Source organism: Terrapene carolina, unplaced genomic scaffold (genome assembly GCF_002925995.2).
Source record: "Terrapene carolina triunguis isolate 2854851 unplaced genomic scaffold, T_m_triunguis-2.0 Scaffold97, whole genome shotgun sequence".
Classification (NCBI taxonomy): domain Eukaryota; kingdom Metazoa; phylum Chordata; order Testudines; family Emydidae; genus Terrapene; species Terrapene triunguis.
Window position 1 is genome coordinate 4,294,818 of NW_020664448.1, and position 15,781 is coordinate 4,310,598.

The following is a 15,781-nucleotide window of genomic DNA, read 5'->3' on the forward strand; positions in this document are numbered from 1 at the left end:
ATCGATCCCAGAACATCGATTGCTTACCGCCGGACCCGGAGGTAAGTGTAGACGTACCCTAAGTGTGAACTCTCACCAGATCTCACAGGCTAAGCAGGGGTAGGCTGGATGGGAGACCTCCAAAGGTAACACGTATGGTGCTAGGGTCTCAGCAGCTGGTGCTCTTCCTTTTGAGTTAATACTCAGCCAGCGTCAGTCTCACTGAGTGGCCTAAAGTGCTTGTGAGTATCCCCTAGTCTAGAGGATAGGAAGCGAAGGGAGGAACAGCTAGGGGGAAATCAGGGGCATACAGTGAATCTAATCTGGTTTTGCCAACCTCATCTCCCCAGTTTCGAGCAGCTCTGCATCAACTTTGCAAACGAGAACCTGCAGCAGTTCTTCGTGCGCCATGTCTTCAAGCTGGAGCAGGAGGAGTACAACCTGGAGAACATTAACTGGCAGCACATAGAGTTCACCGACAACCAGGATGCCTTGGACATGATCGCCATCAAACCCATGAACATCATATCACTCATTGACGAGGAGAGCAAGTTCCCCAAGGTATGTTTGGGGCCAACCATTCATCCTAGTCACTCCGCCAGTTTCACCTCTCTGTGTGTTGTTAAACTCACTCTGAGTTTTACTATTTCAAAATTACGAAACAAGTTTCATGCGAACCAATGGTAGCCAATGGGCTGATATGTTGTCATCTGTGTGTTCAGTATTACCATTGTGCGATTGGTCACTTCAGTCACATGGTATTGTTTCTCTTCCCTGATTGCATGACTGCAACTTTAATAAAAAGTGGGGAAGCCATCCTGTATATAGCACTATATCATATATCTACCAAGTGCATTTGTGACAGCTGCCTTCTTGGTTGACACACCAGAGACGGAACCAGAGCTAAAAGCACAGCTTCAGAGAAAGAGCCTACTCTATCTAGGTGGGGCTGTAACAGACTTTTATTATCTGCTGATCAGGCACGGAGGGGTTTAGGTTCCATATTTGTTGCCTTTACTGGCGTCTCAAGTTTTCTTTCACCATTTGTCACTGTTGCAAACAAACTCGTATTTATGGTGGTGAGAGTGTACGTACAACAGCCTTGTTAGGGAAGGGTGTGGTCAGATTGTTTTTATTTTAAATTACTCGTCTCACATTTTCTCCCCGTGCATCTCTTGTTGAAACAAACTCTTATCCCACTGCCCTAATGAAAAAGGAACACACTGATTATTTGAGAACTATTTTAATGGGACAAACATTGGCCTTTTTCTTACTTATGCAGGGTACAGATACCACAATGCTGCACAAGCTGAATTCCCAGCACAAGCTAAACACCAACTACATCCCGCCGAAGAATAACCATGAAACCCAGTTTGGCATTAACCACTTTGCTGGTGTTGTCTACTATGAAACCAAAGGTATCTGTGACTGTGGGCTGGCTTTAGGGAGCTGCTTGGTTAGGGTGGGGGAGAGAGACAGGGTGGGTTTCCATTGTAGAACCCTCAGCTCTGTAGATGTCGTTTGTTATGACAAGGGAGCACTGAGAAGGGAGTATCCTGGAAATATTAATGATTTGTGCTGTCATTCCTGCCCGGTTTGTTTCTCTTTAATTCCTTTCTTTGTGTGTGGGTCTGTGTTTAAAATGCCAGGCAAAGACCGATTTCGGCCATCTTCTGGGATTAGAAGAAAAGAACTTTGGCCAGCATTTCCACCCCTTATTGCTGAAAGTTAAGCATCTAAACGCCACAGTGAGAATGATCATTTCTCTTTCCTCCTCTCCGTCCAGGCTTTTTTGCAGGGCGGGGTCTGCAGGTGTCTGTCCAGTGCCTAGCACCAGGGTGACCTGATCCCACTTGTAGGTCCTACTGCAATACAAATAAATAAATAAAAATAAATTGGAGAATAATTAGTGTGGCTACCCCTTACACCAAACCCTCCGGGTACCAGCAGCGTGCGTGGTGTACCGCAACTCAGAGGTAAGCACTGTAAGTGCTTCAGCAGCTAGGGGCCATGTAGGACCCTGGTGGGTCCCAGTAACCATGGCTAAGGGAAAGGGCTGGCAGGAAAGGGGAAGGTTGCAGATACCCTAGGTACAGAGGCTAAAACAATAACAGTTCAAGGACAGCACCAGCAGTAAATGTGTGGGTCCCTGGGGCAGTCCACTTGAGGGTCAGGGCTCTGCGGGCCTAGTGCCTTGGTTGCCCTGTCCTGTCCAGTCTCTATTCCAGCAAACAGGAGCTCGCAGGTTTCCAGGCCAGGCTCAGTTAGCGTCTCTCGCTGGGGGCCCCATTGTGCTGACTCTCTGCCCAGCTGCTGCTGCTTCCCCATAAGTCCCACTCAGACCTGCACCCAGCTCTGGTGTCCGGCACTCACAGCCTGTTCCACACACGGCTCTGTGCACAGCTCCTGGGGCTTCTCTCCAGCTCCCTGCTGCCATGCGGCTCCCACTCACAAACAGAGCCCAGCCACCTTCTGGTTCAGCACCTTTCCCCTTACCAGGCACGGGGAAAAGAAAGCGCACGGGAAGGGGGCTAATGGGAGTCACAGGCGGCTTCAGTTGCTTTCAGAAAAAACAAAAATTTAAAGTATTTTTTTAAAGAACTAAAATCCATACAAGTAACTTCTTCCTTCTGACCATAGCTGAGGTCGGGTTTGATGGCCAGGAGTTCCAACGTTTTTGCTAAAGCGTTTCAGAGTAGGCCCATTTGTACAGCGGGTGGACGGACTGAGTAGCAGTAGCGTATACGGCTAGAAGTGTGCTTCTCGACTGACCACTTTGGGCTGGGTTTTCAAAATGTCCTGTGTGATGCAGGGCTTTTGTGCTCTGTCGTTTGTTCATGCGAATGACACAGTTACATGCCTGAACCCAATTTGCCCATTAATGCCAACGCGAGTGGCTGAGGTGTATGGAAATTGTCGTTTGCACGTGGAGATAAATGCCCTGAGCGTACAAAGGATGTGTTCTTAACCCAGGTTAGCTAACCCCCGTTAACCAACACGGGTTAAAATAGCAGTGAAGACACAGTAGCTCCGCTCTGAACTCGGGTTATAGCTGAGTCTGGGGTTGAATTTGAGCTGCTAACCTGAGTGAAATGCCAGGTTGCCATGTCTTTGCTGCTATTTGAACCCCAGTTAAAGGGCTTGAGTGAAGAACACACCTTTTTTTTGCAGTGTAGACATACCCGAAGTTATGCATGCACAAGGAATCTCATAGTCTCTTCAACTCAGCCTCACACCACGTCTGCCCCTCCTCCTTCCTTCTCTCCCTCTTCTTCTCTGATCTGTCCCCCTCACCTCTCTCTCTTCCAATGTCTTTCCATTTAGCTGATCCCTCCCTAACTAAACCCACCCGAAAACCCAGTTATGGCACTAACATAGTTTGCCACCATCACATCTTCACTGTCCACTCCTCTGTGTGTGCCTAGCACAATGGGACCGCATCCTTGGCTGGCCCCTAAGCACCACCATAATCATGATTATAATTAATAATAATAACAAAGGGAAGCTGAGGGTCAAATTTTCATTGGCACTTCATGATCCTTAAGGGCCCAATCCAAAGCTTGTTGAAGTCAAGAGAAAGACTCTCATTGATTCATTGACAGAACAAGGAGCAATGGTCTCAAGTTGCAGTGGGGGAGGTCTAGGTTGAATATTAGGAATCACTCTTTCACTAGGAGGGTGGTGAAGCACTGGAATGGGTTACCTAGGGAGGTGGTGGCATCTCCATCCTTAGAGGTTTGTAAGGCCCGGCTTGACAAAGTCCTGGCTGGGATGATTTAGTTGGGGATTGGTCCTGCTTTGAGCAGGAGATTGAACTAGATGACCTCCTGATGTCTCTTCCAACCCTAATCTTCTATGATTCTATGACTCCAACAGGCTTTGGATCAAGCCGTAAGTGTCTGCAATACGATCAGGCTGCAAAATGACTGAACAGCTGTCTGCAGGACATAGTTTAGCTCATGTTTCACACTGCCACCTAACACACATGTTGCTCCTTTGTTCCTGTAGGGTTTTTGGAGAAAAACAGGGACACGCTTCATGGAGACATCATTCAGCTGGTCCATTCCTCGAAAAACAAATTTATCAAGCAAATCTTCCAAGCGGACGTGGCTATGGTAACACGCCTAGGAAGATACTTAATTGTCCAGTCTCATGTGGTGGGGATTCCTGGGTGGAGAGGGAGAATTTGCAAGGAAACCTACAGAGGTGATACTATGTGTGCACACTCCAAACCTGTTTTTTTAATGGATTAATGCAGTATTAGCATGCGGTCCTAGATACATTCACTCTAGTAGTCCCAGCTCAGCAGAACCGTTCATAAAATATTGTTATCTAGCTCATCACCTAGATAAAGCAACAATTGGCATAATAGGTATTAATTATTTTTATTATTTTATTTTATTCTACAAATATGAAAGATCTGTAGATAGCTAATGCTGCATAGCAGACCAGATAGCCAAAACCAAAACCAAATCTCTGCTCTGAGCGTTAAAGTCTTAGGTCACAGACAGGTCCATAACAGTTACCATCCAGAGCAGCAGTGAAATGACACCATAACTAGATATTAAGCCAAGGGAGCACTGGGGGAGGGGCTGGCGAGAATTGTGGGTCTCCAAACAATGGAAGCGGAGAGACAAGTCACCGTATCTGCTTTTCTTAAAGGTGAACTATAAAGCTTACATCCCCAGAACATGGCCTACCAAGAGCATATAATGTATTCACTCCATACAAACCACAGTGCTAATGGGTTGGTTGTTAAGGTTGTGAGGGGAAGCACTGAAGAGTGGGAACTTCCTCATGTGGAGGTTGAAGGCACAACCTTAACTCCTGTTAGTATGCATCGCTACGACACGGGCTTTACTTATGGGATCATAGACTATGTCTCAAACAATACTATGTGAGATACTCAGCTTGCTCAAGAAAAAATGTATCTACAATCCCCAGAGACTTTACTGGGAGCTCAACAACCCTGCGTCCCAAAGTAAAGGAAAAACTGCTTTTTATGATTATTATTGGCTTTTGATATGTAAAATGTACAGCCCTTCTCATCGGACATCTACACGTGTATTCCTTCTGGGCAGATCCTGGGGACAGCAGAAGATTTAGGGATAACATTTTCAAGAGCAACTAAGGACCAGATTTTTAAAGGACCAAAATTTAGGCGCCAAATGATGCAGATAGGTGCCTAATGGGGATTTTCAACAGCGCCTAGGTGCCTAACTCACATTGGTTTCAATGGATTTTAGGTGCCTACGCCCTTCTGAAAATCCCACTAGGTGCCTAGCTGCATCTTTAGACACCTAAACAGATTAGATGCCTAATTCCAGTTGATCTCTATGGGAATTAGGTGCTTAAGAAGTTTAGGCACTTTTAAAGATCTCACTGTAAGTGCCTAGGTCACTTTTGAAAATGGAATTGAGGCTCCTAAGTCATCTAGGCAGTTCTGAAGGATTTGCCCTTAGCCCTTACAACTCAGTTCTGTTCCCACTGAAATCAACAGCAAAGCTCCCATAGACTTCAGGGGAGCAGCATCAAGAATATAGACCTCAATTCAGTTAGGTGCTGAAGTAAATGTCTGACTTTCAGCACACGATTAGCCCGATTGACCTCGATGAGACGACTCGTGTACTTAAAACAACACACATGCTTAAGTACCTTGCTATGTTTTCCTTTCTTATTTTTGTTCTTTCTTTTTTTTTTTTTATCATCCTCAAAAGCTTGGCAGTTCACCTTGGAGATGATTTTTGTTTGTTGGGGGTGGGGAGGCAGCATGAATTTAAACTTTCATAATCCGTAGGATCAATAAAACAAGTCCTTTTGGGCTTGCACGGCTGTCCAGACTTCTCCAGTGACACGTTTAGCTGGCTGTCACCCCCTAAATTCCAGCCCGCACTCTTCAGCAAATTCTAAACAAAGTACTGGTGATCCATTTCAGCAGAGTTGAGCTGCGTGCACAAGCTTGGTGTTGTCTCAAATGTAAGAACAGAGAACTTTTAGAGCATCAAATTTTCTTTCTTGAAATAACCCCTTCTTGAGTAGTTTTAGCTTTCTGTGGTGGTGGTAACTCTCCTCTGAATCTGTCCGTGGTATCAATCTCTGCTCTCTGGTATTTTAATGATCACCGCTTTTGGAGTAAGGGTATGCCTGCACTGCAAATTAAGGTGTAATGGTAGCACAGGTTGGCAGACCTGCACTAGCATTAATATGGCCAGCGGGAGCAAAAATAATGTAGACATGGGGTATGGGCTTCCGTGGAGGCTAGAATAGAAGCCTACCAGATACCCTGGGTACGTGCTCAGGGTGCTAGTCTGGGCCAAGGTTCTCTGCTATTGTTACCCATGCTAATGAGATCAGAGCAAGCACAGGTATGCCCAGCTGAGCTACAATTGCACCTTAATTTGTGATGTAGACATACTCTACGAGATTTGAAAACACCTGTCCGATATGGGACTGGAAGAGGAGAAATTGTTGCATTACCGCCAGAGACGACCCCTGCCTGCTGATAGTTGGGGGGCATTGTGAGGGCAGCCGGCCTCAGCAGTGTTACTGAACATGCTCGGTCTGTGTGAGCATGCTCAGTACAAGCCAAGCAGCAAATCTGGGGTGTCACATGATCCCACATGCCCCCCCGATTGCAGCCCACCTAAAGTGGCCCTACATAACATAGTTTCGGAAGAAGCCTCCAATACTCAAATCCAGCTTTTTACCTTAAAAATATCATGCAACAAAACTGCAAAGAGATTCATTTTTTTAATGGTTTGAACTGTTTTTGGTGGTTTCTTTCAGTAAACGTAAGCTTTTACAAGCAGCAGAGTTGTGCACAAACGATTAAGGCATGGCTGATTTGGCCTAGGATTTCCTTCTTGTGTTGCTTGGCCCCCGGTGCTGAGCGTTGGTGAGACTATCTCTGAACGTACCTTCCAGAAGAGACTCATACAGGAGCTGCCATAACAGATCAAGCCACCAGTCAATCAAATCTAGCATCCTGTATCCAGCAGTGACCCATTTTTGATGCTTTAAAGGGAGCTAGATAAATTATGTACCCAGCCAAATGTATCCAACCAATAGTACAAAGCGGCTCACAGATGGAACCCATGACGCTGCATGGAGGCATGACGTTTGATCAGCCTAATCTCAGTGCATAGGGAACTTTTGATGCCGCAAACTGAGTATTGCTATAACACCATGCAACTTTAGGCCCTAATCCACCAAGTGTTAATGCATGCGAGTAGCTTTATGCCCACGAGTATCCAGTTGCGTAAAGTTATTCACGTGTGTGTTTGCAGAATCGGGGACTTTCTTTGTACAGTGTCTTTCAAACAGCTCAGTCCTGCAAGGTGTTGGGTTCAGTCGGAGTTGGGGATGTGGAGTACCTCCCAGGGTTGCAGTCTGTACACCAAAGCACTTAGACTCATAGGCCTGGTCTACACTACGCAGTTAGGTCGACATAAGGCAGCTTACGTCGACCTAAGTATGTCAGTGTACACGCTACAGCCTTGTCCCGCCGACGTAAGTGCCCTACTACACCGACATCATAACTCCAGCTCAGTGGCCTAGCTAGGACAAGAAAACTGGGTGGGCCCCGGCTTTCAGGTGGGCAGCAATGACAGGGGGGCCACCTCCCCCCCGCAGGGGGAGATTACGGTTTTGTGGGACCCTGAGCCAGGACAAGAGAGGATCTCCCCCATACTCCTGCTGGGGAAATGTGGCTGGGGTGCAGGGGCTTGCCTCGTTCCCCCGCCTGGTGCTCCTACCAGGAAGTGGGGTCTGGGAGTGGGGGCTTGCCCCCCTCCGCCCGCCCACCTGGCGCTCCTGCCGGGGAGCGGGGTCCAGGAGTGGGGGCTTGTCCCGCTCAGTGCTCCTGCCAGGGAGCAGGGTCAGGGCGCAATTTGGGTGGGCCTGGATGCTAAGTGGGTGCTAACTAAGTGGGGCTTATATCGGTGTAGTTAGGGCAACGCAGAGTCTGTGCAGACACTATGTTACTTACATCGGCTGTTGGCTTTCTTGGTAAGAAAACTGGGCTGCTAGAGCCCGGCTACCCCTGGCTTCTTGCTCAGGGAGCTGAGATGCCCGGGAGGCTGTGCCCCACTCCCAGCAGGGAACGGAGAGGCGAGAGCCTGGGGGGCAGCTGGGCTCCCAGCAGGCAGCTGCGCGGAGCTGAGAGCCCTGGCTCTCAGTCCCCCACACTGCCCCTCTTCAGTCGGTGGAGGCGCTCCTGGTGAAGGAAGGCATCACCCATGGAAGGAAGGTAGAGTGACCATCAGCTGTAACACAAGCTCTATATTAAACATTCTGGCTGAAGGAGAGCAGATGTGTTTCTTAGCGGGGTTTGAGAAGGGATGGAGAATAAATGATACGGAGAGAGGCAGGAAGGTTGTTCCAGGTGGCAGGAGCTGCGGGACGAATGCCCTTTCACCAACAGTAGTGAGAAAGTGGTGAGGAGGCCAGTGCTTAGATAAGTGGAAGGAGAAAGGATAGAAATAGACACGGTCCTGAGAATTATCGCATTATTCTGTGAGGCATGAGTGGTGCCGAATCACAAGGACTGACAGAAAACTCAGAACTCCCCTCTTAGTTATTCCTTCTTTTCACTTTTTTTCTATTCTCTGTCTCTCTTTTTTGCCTTTGCTTCTTGTAGTTTCTCTGTGGCTATGCATCCAGTACTTTTGGCCAGTCACCAGCACCCACTCCAAAGGTAAAATAAATACATGAGTTCCTCTTTGAATGTTCACTTCTCTTTGATAAATACTATGCTCTTGCTGGTTCACTCCTACCCCTGTGTTGTTTGGGATGGACCTGTTACAGCTGTCCATCTTGTTCACAGAATCTGCTTAGGGTTTGTTCCGTAGATACAGAAATATGAGCCCTTGTGTGTATTTGCTAGATTCAACCCAGGAAAGCTGAGGTTCTGCAGAGGACCCAGGGATGATGGAAATCCAGTTTGGATAAAGTCATAACCAGCCCACACTCTTGGTCTTTAAACCAAAACCTTTTTTGAGATTGGAATAATTATGGTTAATTTTAATTGAACTTGGTAGGCTAGATCTTGGTCTGGCCTAAATCAGTGTAGCTTTGTTGACTTCAGTGGAACGACACTGATTTGCGTCAATTGAAGATCTGGGCCAGATCCATTTTCACACAACTCAGCCCTTCAGAGTTTCATTTGGGAAAAGAGGGGGGCTGTTTGATTGTATTGGCGGCTCAGTTGGAAGTACGGCTATTCTCACAAGCGGGCTTATTCTAAGGGTAGCTCAAACTGACCCCAGAGGATCAGATACCGTAAGTATTAAACTTTTGGGTGCTTATCCAAACTGGAGCTCTAAACCTTTCTGAGATCTTTCCAAACTAACTTTTAGACTTCGCTCTGGTTCTGATAGCTTTCCAATCCTTCCCTGCTTCTTGTCTGGCTATAGTGTAGCATATAGTATAATAGAGAATAACATTTGTGGTGCTAGAATTGTGGTTGTGTCAGCATTTCCACGACAATCCTCTGATATCAGGAGGGTTACATTAGAGATGGGCCTGACTTGCAAAATTCAGATCCAGATGTGGGTCTGAATTTTAACCTCTCCCAGCTCTGCAACATTCCAGGGTGGCAGAATTTGGAATTCCACTGTGGGCACTTATGAACAGAGGCCCTGATTTAAAAAAAGAAAAAATTCACAGCCAGATTTTGAAACCAAATCTTCTTCCTTTCCACTCTCTAACTTCCAGGGCATGTGGGTTGTAGTGTCATTTGGGCCCATCTCTAGTTTTAGAACTTCGCTACACACCAAACAATCCCTTCTAGGCTGAAATGTGATGGGTTCTAAACACAGGAGAGAATTAATGTGGAAAATGTTTTAGAAATGCAGCTGCCCAGTTTGAGTTTGAGGAAAACAACGGGACAAACAGGTTTTACCCACTTCCTCCGTGTTTCTGCTCTCTTCTGGCTCAGAACAACTTGATCTTTTAAAAATAATGAATTAAAATAGTAATTGTTAAGCACTGAGTCAAACGGTGGAATGGTCATGTGGGAGCATATTTTCAATCTGTGCTGATATTGATGATCTGTATAACAGAGATCCCAGGGTGACAATAATACTTAGCTCTATTAAGTAGCGTTCTGCATCCTTCAATCTCAAAGCTTTTTCAAAGATTGTAAGCTGTTTGGGGCAGTGACCATCTCTTCATTTGATGTCTGTACAGTACCTAGCATAATGGGCCCCGATCCTTGATTGGAACCCCGAAGGACGTACCACAATAATTTTTTTAATAATAAAGAAGAGTAAGTATCACTGACCCCAAATTTCAAATGGGGAAACTAAAGTACCAAGAAGCAATATGGTCTAGTGAATACAGCACTAGACACTGACTTGGGTGACCTGAGTTCTGTTCTGGACTCTGGTGCTGACCTGTGTGTACCCTTGAACAAATCACTTTGCCTCGCCGTGACTCAGTTTCCCCTTCCACCCTTTCTCAGTTTGGTCATTTGGATTGTAAGCGCTTCATGGCAGGCTCTGTCTCTTACCTCACCTAGCACGATGTGCTGTGTTAGGACTAATCATAATAGCGAGCAGTGAAATGACTTGCCCAACACACGAGCTCAGTGGCTGAGCTGGGAACAGAACCCAGCTCTCGGCCCTCTGTCCCGTGGGCCTCATTGGTTCCCTCTCTCACTACTTACAGAGATGTATGTATGTAGCAAAATATACGGGGAGACCGTGGTTTTCAACCTGGAGGTCCGCAGGCTATGTCTGAGATTTCCAAAGGGGTCTGCACTTCCCTTTGGAATTTTTTAGGGGGTCCTCAAATGAAAAAAAGGTTGACAACCCCTGCTGTAAGACAATGGTGCAGAATCGATATGATCCCTCAGTGCACATCCTTGTTTCCTGAAAAACTGGATCCTTCACACGCTTCAGGGAGCAGGCGAAAGATGTTTTTTTCCCCCCGTCACAAGCTCAACACGCTGCTTGGTTACCCCAGCTCTCATAGCCAGGTAGATGCTTCCCTATTTAGTGAACTCCTTTCATTCCTGGAATAGGCAAATCCTTTCTTAGGGGGAAGATTCCCCAGTCTGGAACCTCAGCCTGCCACGTGTCTTGTGTTGCTGATGGCGTGTGTATCTCCGTCTTCTCTGCCTTCCCTTTCATTAACTCTGGTGTTCTGCGAGTGCAGATCCTCTTCCTCTTTGAAGAATTTCACTGTTGCCGCGAGGCATTCAGTGCCTGCCACTGCGCTCCTTGCACAGCCAGAACTCCAAGGGAAGTCAGTGAGAGTTAAGGTTTCTGAAGGACTGTCAGGTTGCACCCACACCCTGTGGCTTGGCATTCATTCACAATGTGTCTCCCTTCACTTGGAGCTTTGGTGACATGGGCCTGGTGTCAACTTGAACGCTGCATGTCTTGAACGCTGTAAAGGCAAAAAGCACGGTGTCTGCCAGAGCAATGGGCTAGTAACAGTCCTCGCTGGTGCTAAGGAATGATGCCCAGGTGCTCCAGCGAGGGCCGTCCCTACCCATACTCAAAGTATGCAGCTGCATAGAGCACTAGGAAATTTGGGGCATCAAATTTCCTGGTGCCCTACGCAGCTGCATGCTGCTCCAGCCCCTGCTCCGCCTCTTCCCCATGGCCCCCGCCCCTGCTCCGCCCCAGCCCCGCCTCTTCCTGCCCCTGCTCTGTCCCAGTCCCGCCACCACTCCCCTAGTCCCCTGAGGACTGCAGCCAGGCCCAACCCCGCACTCACCGGCGGCAGCAAGTGCAGCGACCCGGCCCCAGCCCGCTCCGCTCCCCTGGCTCCCAGCCGCGCTGCCGGCAAGTGCTGGGGGGGGTGGTTCCTCCCTGCCCCCCAAGGCTGGGAGCCAGAGCGGAGTGGGCTGGGGCCGGGTCACTCCACTTTCCGCCACCCCGTGAGTGTGGGGTCGGGCCTGGCTGCCCTGCACTCACCAGGCGGCAGGAAGTGGAGCGACCTGGCCCCAGCCCACTCCTCACCGCCGGCTCGTACTGGGGGACAGTTTTCCCCCTGATCCCCCCGCCCCCTGCAGAGGCCTGGGGCCAGCCCCCTGTGGAGGCCTGGGGCCCAAAACGGCCCCATGGGGGGGCTGCGTAGGGCGCCAAAATGGCTAGTGTCGGCCCTAGCTCCAGTCTTGACCATTGTTGCATGTAGAGGAGCGGACTCACCCCTGCGGCACCTCCTGCTGGTTACTTCCGGGAATTCGCTCATTCCTGCTCCGGAGCGCCCTCTGCAGGCTGGTGATCCATCTGTCCTCTGGCCCCATGTCCCTCCCAGGACCCCAGTGCCCTTTTACCTGGGGTGCTGCCCCCTGGCAGTACCCCCACAGTTCTGGGTCTCCCCCTCCCAGGGGAACCCCCACCCACTATCCCCACTATGCCTCAGTCTTGGCTACTGCCCAGTCTCCATCTAGCCCCCATTCACTGGGGCAGACTGCAGTATCAGCCACTCATCACAGGCAAGGTTGGGTTTGGACTGGCTGCCTTTACCCAACCTCAGGCTGTCCCTCTGCAAGCCCAATACCTACGTGGGCCTAGAACTAGGCCCTGCAGCCTGGGGAGTTGGTGGCCTAGGGCTTCCCAGCTCCTAAGGCCTTTCCCCAGCCCTGCCTCACTCTAGGTCCCCAGGTGAGTTCACCTGCCTGCCCTGGCCTTCTTATAAGGCTGAGTTGCTCAGTTTGGGGCGTGGCCCCAGCTGCAGCCATTTCCCCTATCAGCCGGGGTTTTGCTCCTTTACACCGCCCCAGCCCTCTGCAGGGCTGGCTTTAACCCGTCCCAGGCAGGAGTGGGTGACCACCCCGCACCACTGCGGGACGCAGGCAGCCAGCACTGGGCAGAAGCCTGTGTTGTGTCCCGCCAGCGGAGTCAGTGCTGATTTGTATCCCGCGCTGGGTTACTGCGTACGGCAGCATGCAATTTTCTGGCTGTAGAACCCAGGCTGATCTGAGGTGGTGCATCTGAAGCGTGTATGAGTGCTGTGCGGAACGCATGCCTTCCCGTGTCTCCCTTCTGTATCCATATCTCCCACATACGTCATCTGAGTCTCCTTGTTTTTTTTCAAAGTGGAGAAATTATTCACTTTAGGCCAGCCTAGTTTGAGAGCCAAATCAAACTTCTGTCCTGGCTGGCCATTAGGGAGGCCTGCTAGCCTTCTGCTGAGGTACAATATTTATGGCATTGTCCAGAAGCCCCAGTTCCCATTGGGGCACATATAGTGCTGGGTGCTGTACAAACACAAGTAAAAAGATAGTCCCTGCTCCAGAGACTTTTACAGGCTAAAACTGCGAAAGCTAGGAAGTACCTATTACAATGAGATAACCTATGTGAATGCTGGTCTTTCCCCAAGGGATACCTTCTGACCCATGGAAGTTTGCTGCTTTTGGAGCAAAGGAATTTCTTTCTCTCAAGGTGAAACTGACACCGTCACTGCCTTAACCAATCTTCCTGGAAGGCTTGTCTACTCCTCTTTTTGACCCCTTAGTTGGAATAAAAGAAAAGGGCTTGATTCTCCACTCACTGACACTGGTGTACAAAGGAATAACACCACTGAATTGAGTGGAATTACACCAGCATGAGAGGGAAGTCTGGTCCAAAGCCTTGCTTGAGGTTTTTGTGTATAATTTAATTTCTCGTGCGGATCCCGGGCCCTGGATCTCACACTGCATTTTTCAGAGTGGCCTGTGTACAGAGGTGAGACGCAAAGTGTTGTGTGCTAATGGGGACCCTGCAGCCGCTGAGCGCTCTACTCTGATTGGGCGAGTCGTGGGCTACATAAGCCCTGCCTGTATATAGAGCAGTGGTTCTCAACCTATTTACCATTGTAAATAGGCCACATCCAGTACTACCTGTATGGCCCTGAGGATGTCACAGAGGCCGCAGCTCTGTGCTGATTGGGCTGCAAGCGGCCTGCGGACCGCAGGTTGAGAATCACTGATCTAGAGGCTGGAGCGTTTGGAACCTAAGTTGCTTTCTGGCAGCTTGTGTTAGAATCGTCTCCCCAGTCATGCCACTGGAAGAGGCACTGAGGCCTGGTGGAGGTGAAACCTGCACCGTGCCCCTCTGCTGGCGGCAGGATGCGTGGGAAGAGGCGGATGCTGAGGAGAAGCTGGGAAGCAATCTAGAGAGGCAGGATGGCCCCCTCCCCAGCAGCAAACAGTCCCCGTGTTCCCTGTTTTAGGAGGCCTTGGAAGGCTTCTGATGACCCCTCCGCCCTAGCAGGGCCGAACAAGGGCCTCCCGGTCAGGCCCAGACCGTTGTGCTGGGAAAGGACACCTACATTCACTTCCAAAAGGGGAATTTGCTAAGCCTGGTTTCTGCCTCTCTATCTGCTTCTAACCCCTCCAGCAGCCAGCCCGCCGTGCTGCCCTGGAGGTGGCCACCTACACTGAATTAGCAAAGCTGCGTGGTGCTGTTGATCTAAAGCAGCCCCATCCCACTGCCCTCCTGCTATCCGAGCAGTATTATCGCTGACACAACCTGTCCTCCTCAAACCAGACTCTGCTAACAGGGTATTTATCACCAACTCCACAGTACTCGCAGGGGTCCGGGTCTGTGTCTGTTGATATAAATTACATATGTTAGCAATGTATCCCTGTGTGAAGGTTTGCTGGGATAGCTAACGGCTGCCGCACTAAACTCTCCTGTTCTGGCGTTGCTGGGTTTTTCTGGTGTGTGCATGAGCTGGATTTGAACTGTTCACTTTCCCTTTTGGAATTCCATGATGACTTTCTGTTTTGTTGATTGGGCTTCATTGTACAATTGCCTATGGTCAGAGCTGTTCAAAATTCCTGAGAGTTTTCCGGCGGGGTTAAAGTCTTCGATGTTGATGTCCTCCAGCAAGGTGCTGCTTGTATGTTTAGCGCAGTGCCCAGAGACTTTGGCGATGGGCACTTTTAGCAACTGAGAAAAATACATAACATTTGGCAAATATGATAGTGGGGCCACTTTTTGTCTGCAGCCCCTGCTCATCAGCCAGTAAAGAACGCAAGGCCTTTGGAAAAGGCATGGCAAAATCCTTTCTTTGTGGGACCTCCCACCTAATCCTCTGGAATCCTCCCAGGACTGATTATCTAGTGGGATGTCCATGTCCCATGGAGTTACAGTCTGATGCCCAACTCAACCGAGTCCTCTGGTGTTACCTACATCCTCCATAAGCATTCTTTAAACATCTAGATAGCTTTTGATGTATAGTTGAACCCCATAGAACTGAATAGGACAAGGGACACACGATTTATTGCTATGATTTATCAGTGTAATTGATGCATATTGTAGGACGTAACCCAAGCATGGATAATTTGATAAAAAGGACTCAGATAAACTAAATTCTGCTGCACTTTCCTGGGGCTTAATCTGACAAGGCTTTCAAGACCTACACTGTTCATAGTTTTCACCAGCTAGGGAGAAGTGGCTAGCGGATAGAAATGTAATGTACACTTAGCCAGAGCTCTAAGCCTTGAACGGATTTTTTAAAACCTACCCAGAAAATAGCAATTGAATGGACATCCACAAAATCACCCTAACTCACCCCAGATTAAGTTGTCCCTCCATCAGTCCAGTTAATATCCTCTTCTAAACACAGAGAAGATGCTCCCAACATGAATCCACTTAATGGAAGCTGGGGAAAATAGACAGCCCTTGCCAGCATCCCCTGAAAGTCAACAAATCCAAGTTCAAAAATCTTCCGTGAAAATGCCCTGGTGCCATTTAAGGGCGTGATTGTGTCCCTATGGGCCTGAAGATCCAACACTCAGTAAAGATCATTGGAGTCTTGCATGACACTATCGGCAAATTACAATACCCCTGGCATTGGGTCA

The 15,781-nt window shown here is 48.8% G+C and overlaps 1 protein-coding gene across 1 annotated transcript in view; it reads left to right on the top strand.

The window, feature by feature from the left end:
* Window positions 1–15,781, top strand: part of MYO7A (myosin VIIA) — a 92,267-nt gene that overhangs the window by 30,094 nt on the left and 46,392 nt on the right. Inside the window, exons 12-14 of the mRNA XM_026651583.1 lie at window positions 330–540; window positions 1,262–1,397; window positions 3,988–4,094. Of these exons, the coding sequence (XP_026507368.1) occupies window positions 330–540; window positions 1,262–1,397; window positions 3,988–4,094 (454 nt within the window). The remainder of the gene's footprint in view (window positions 1–329; window positions 541–1,261; window positions 1,398–3,987; window positions 4,095–15,781) is intronic.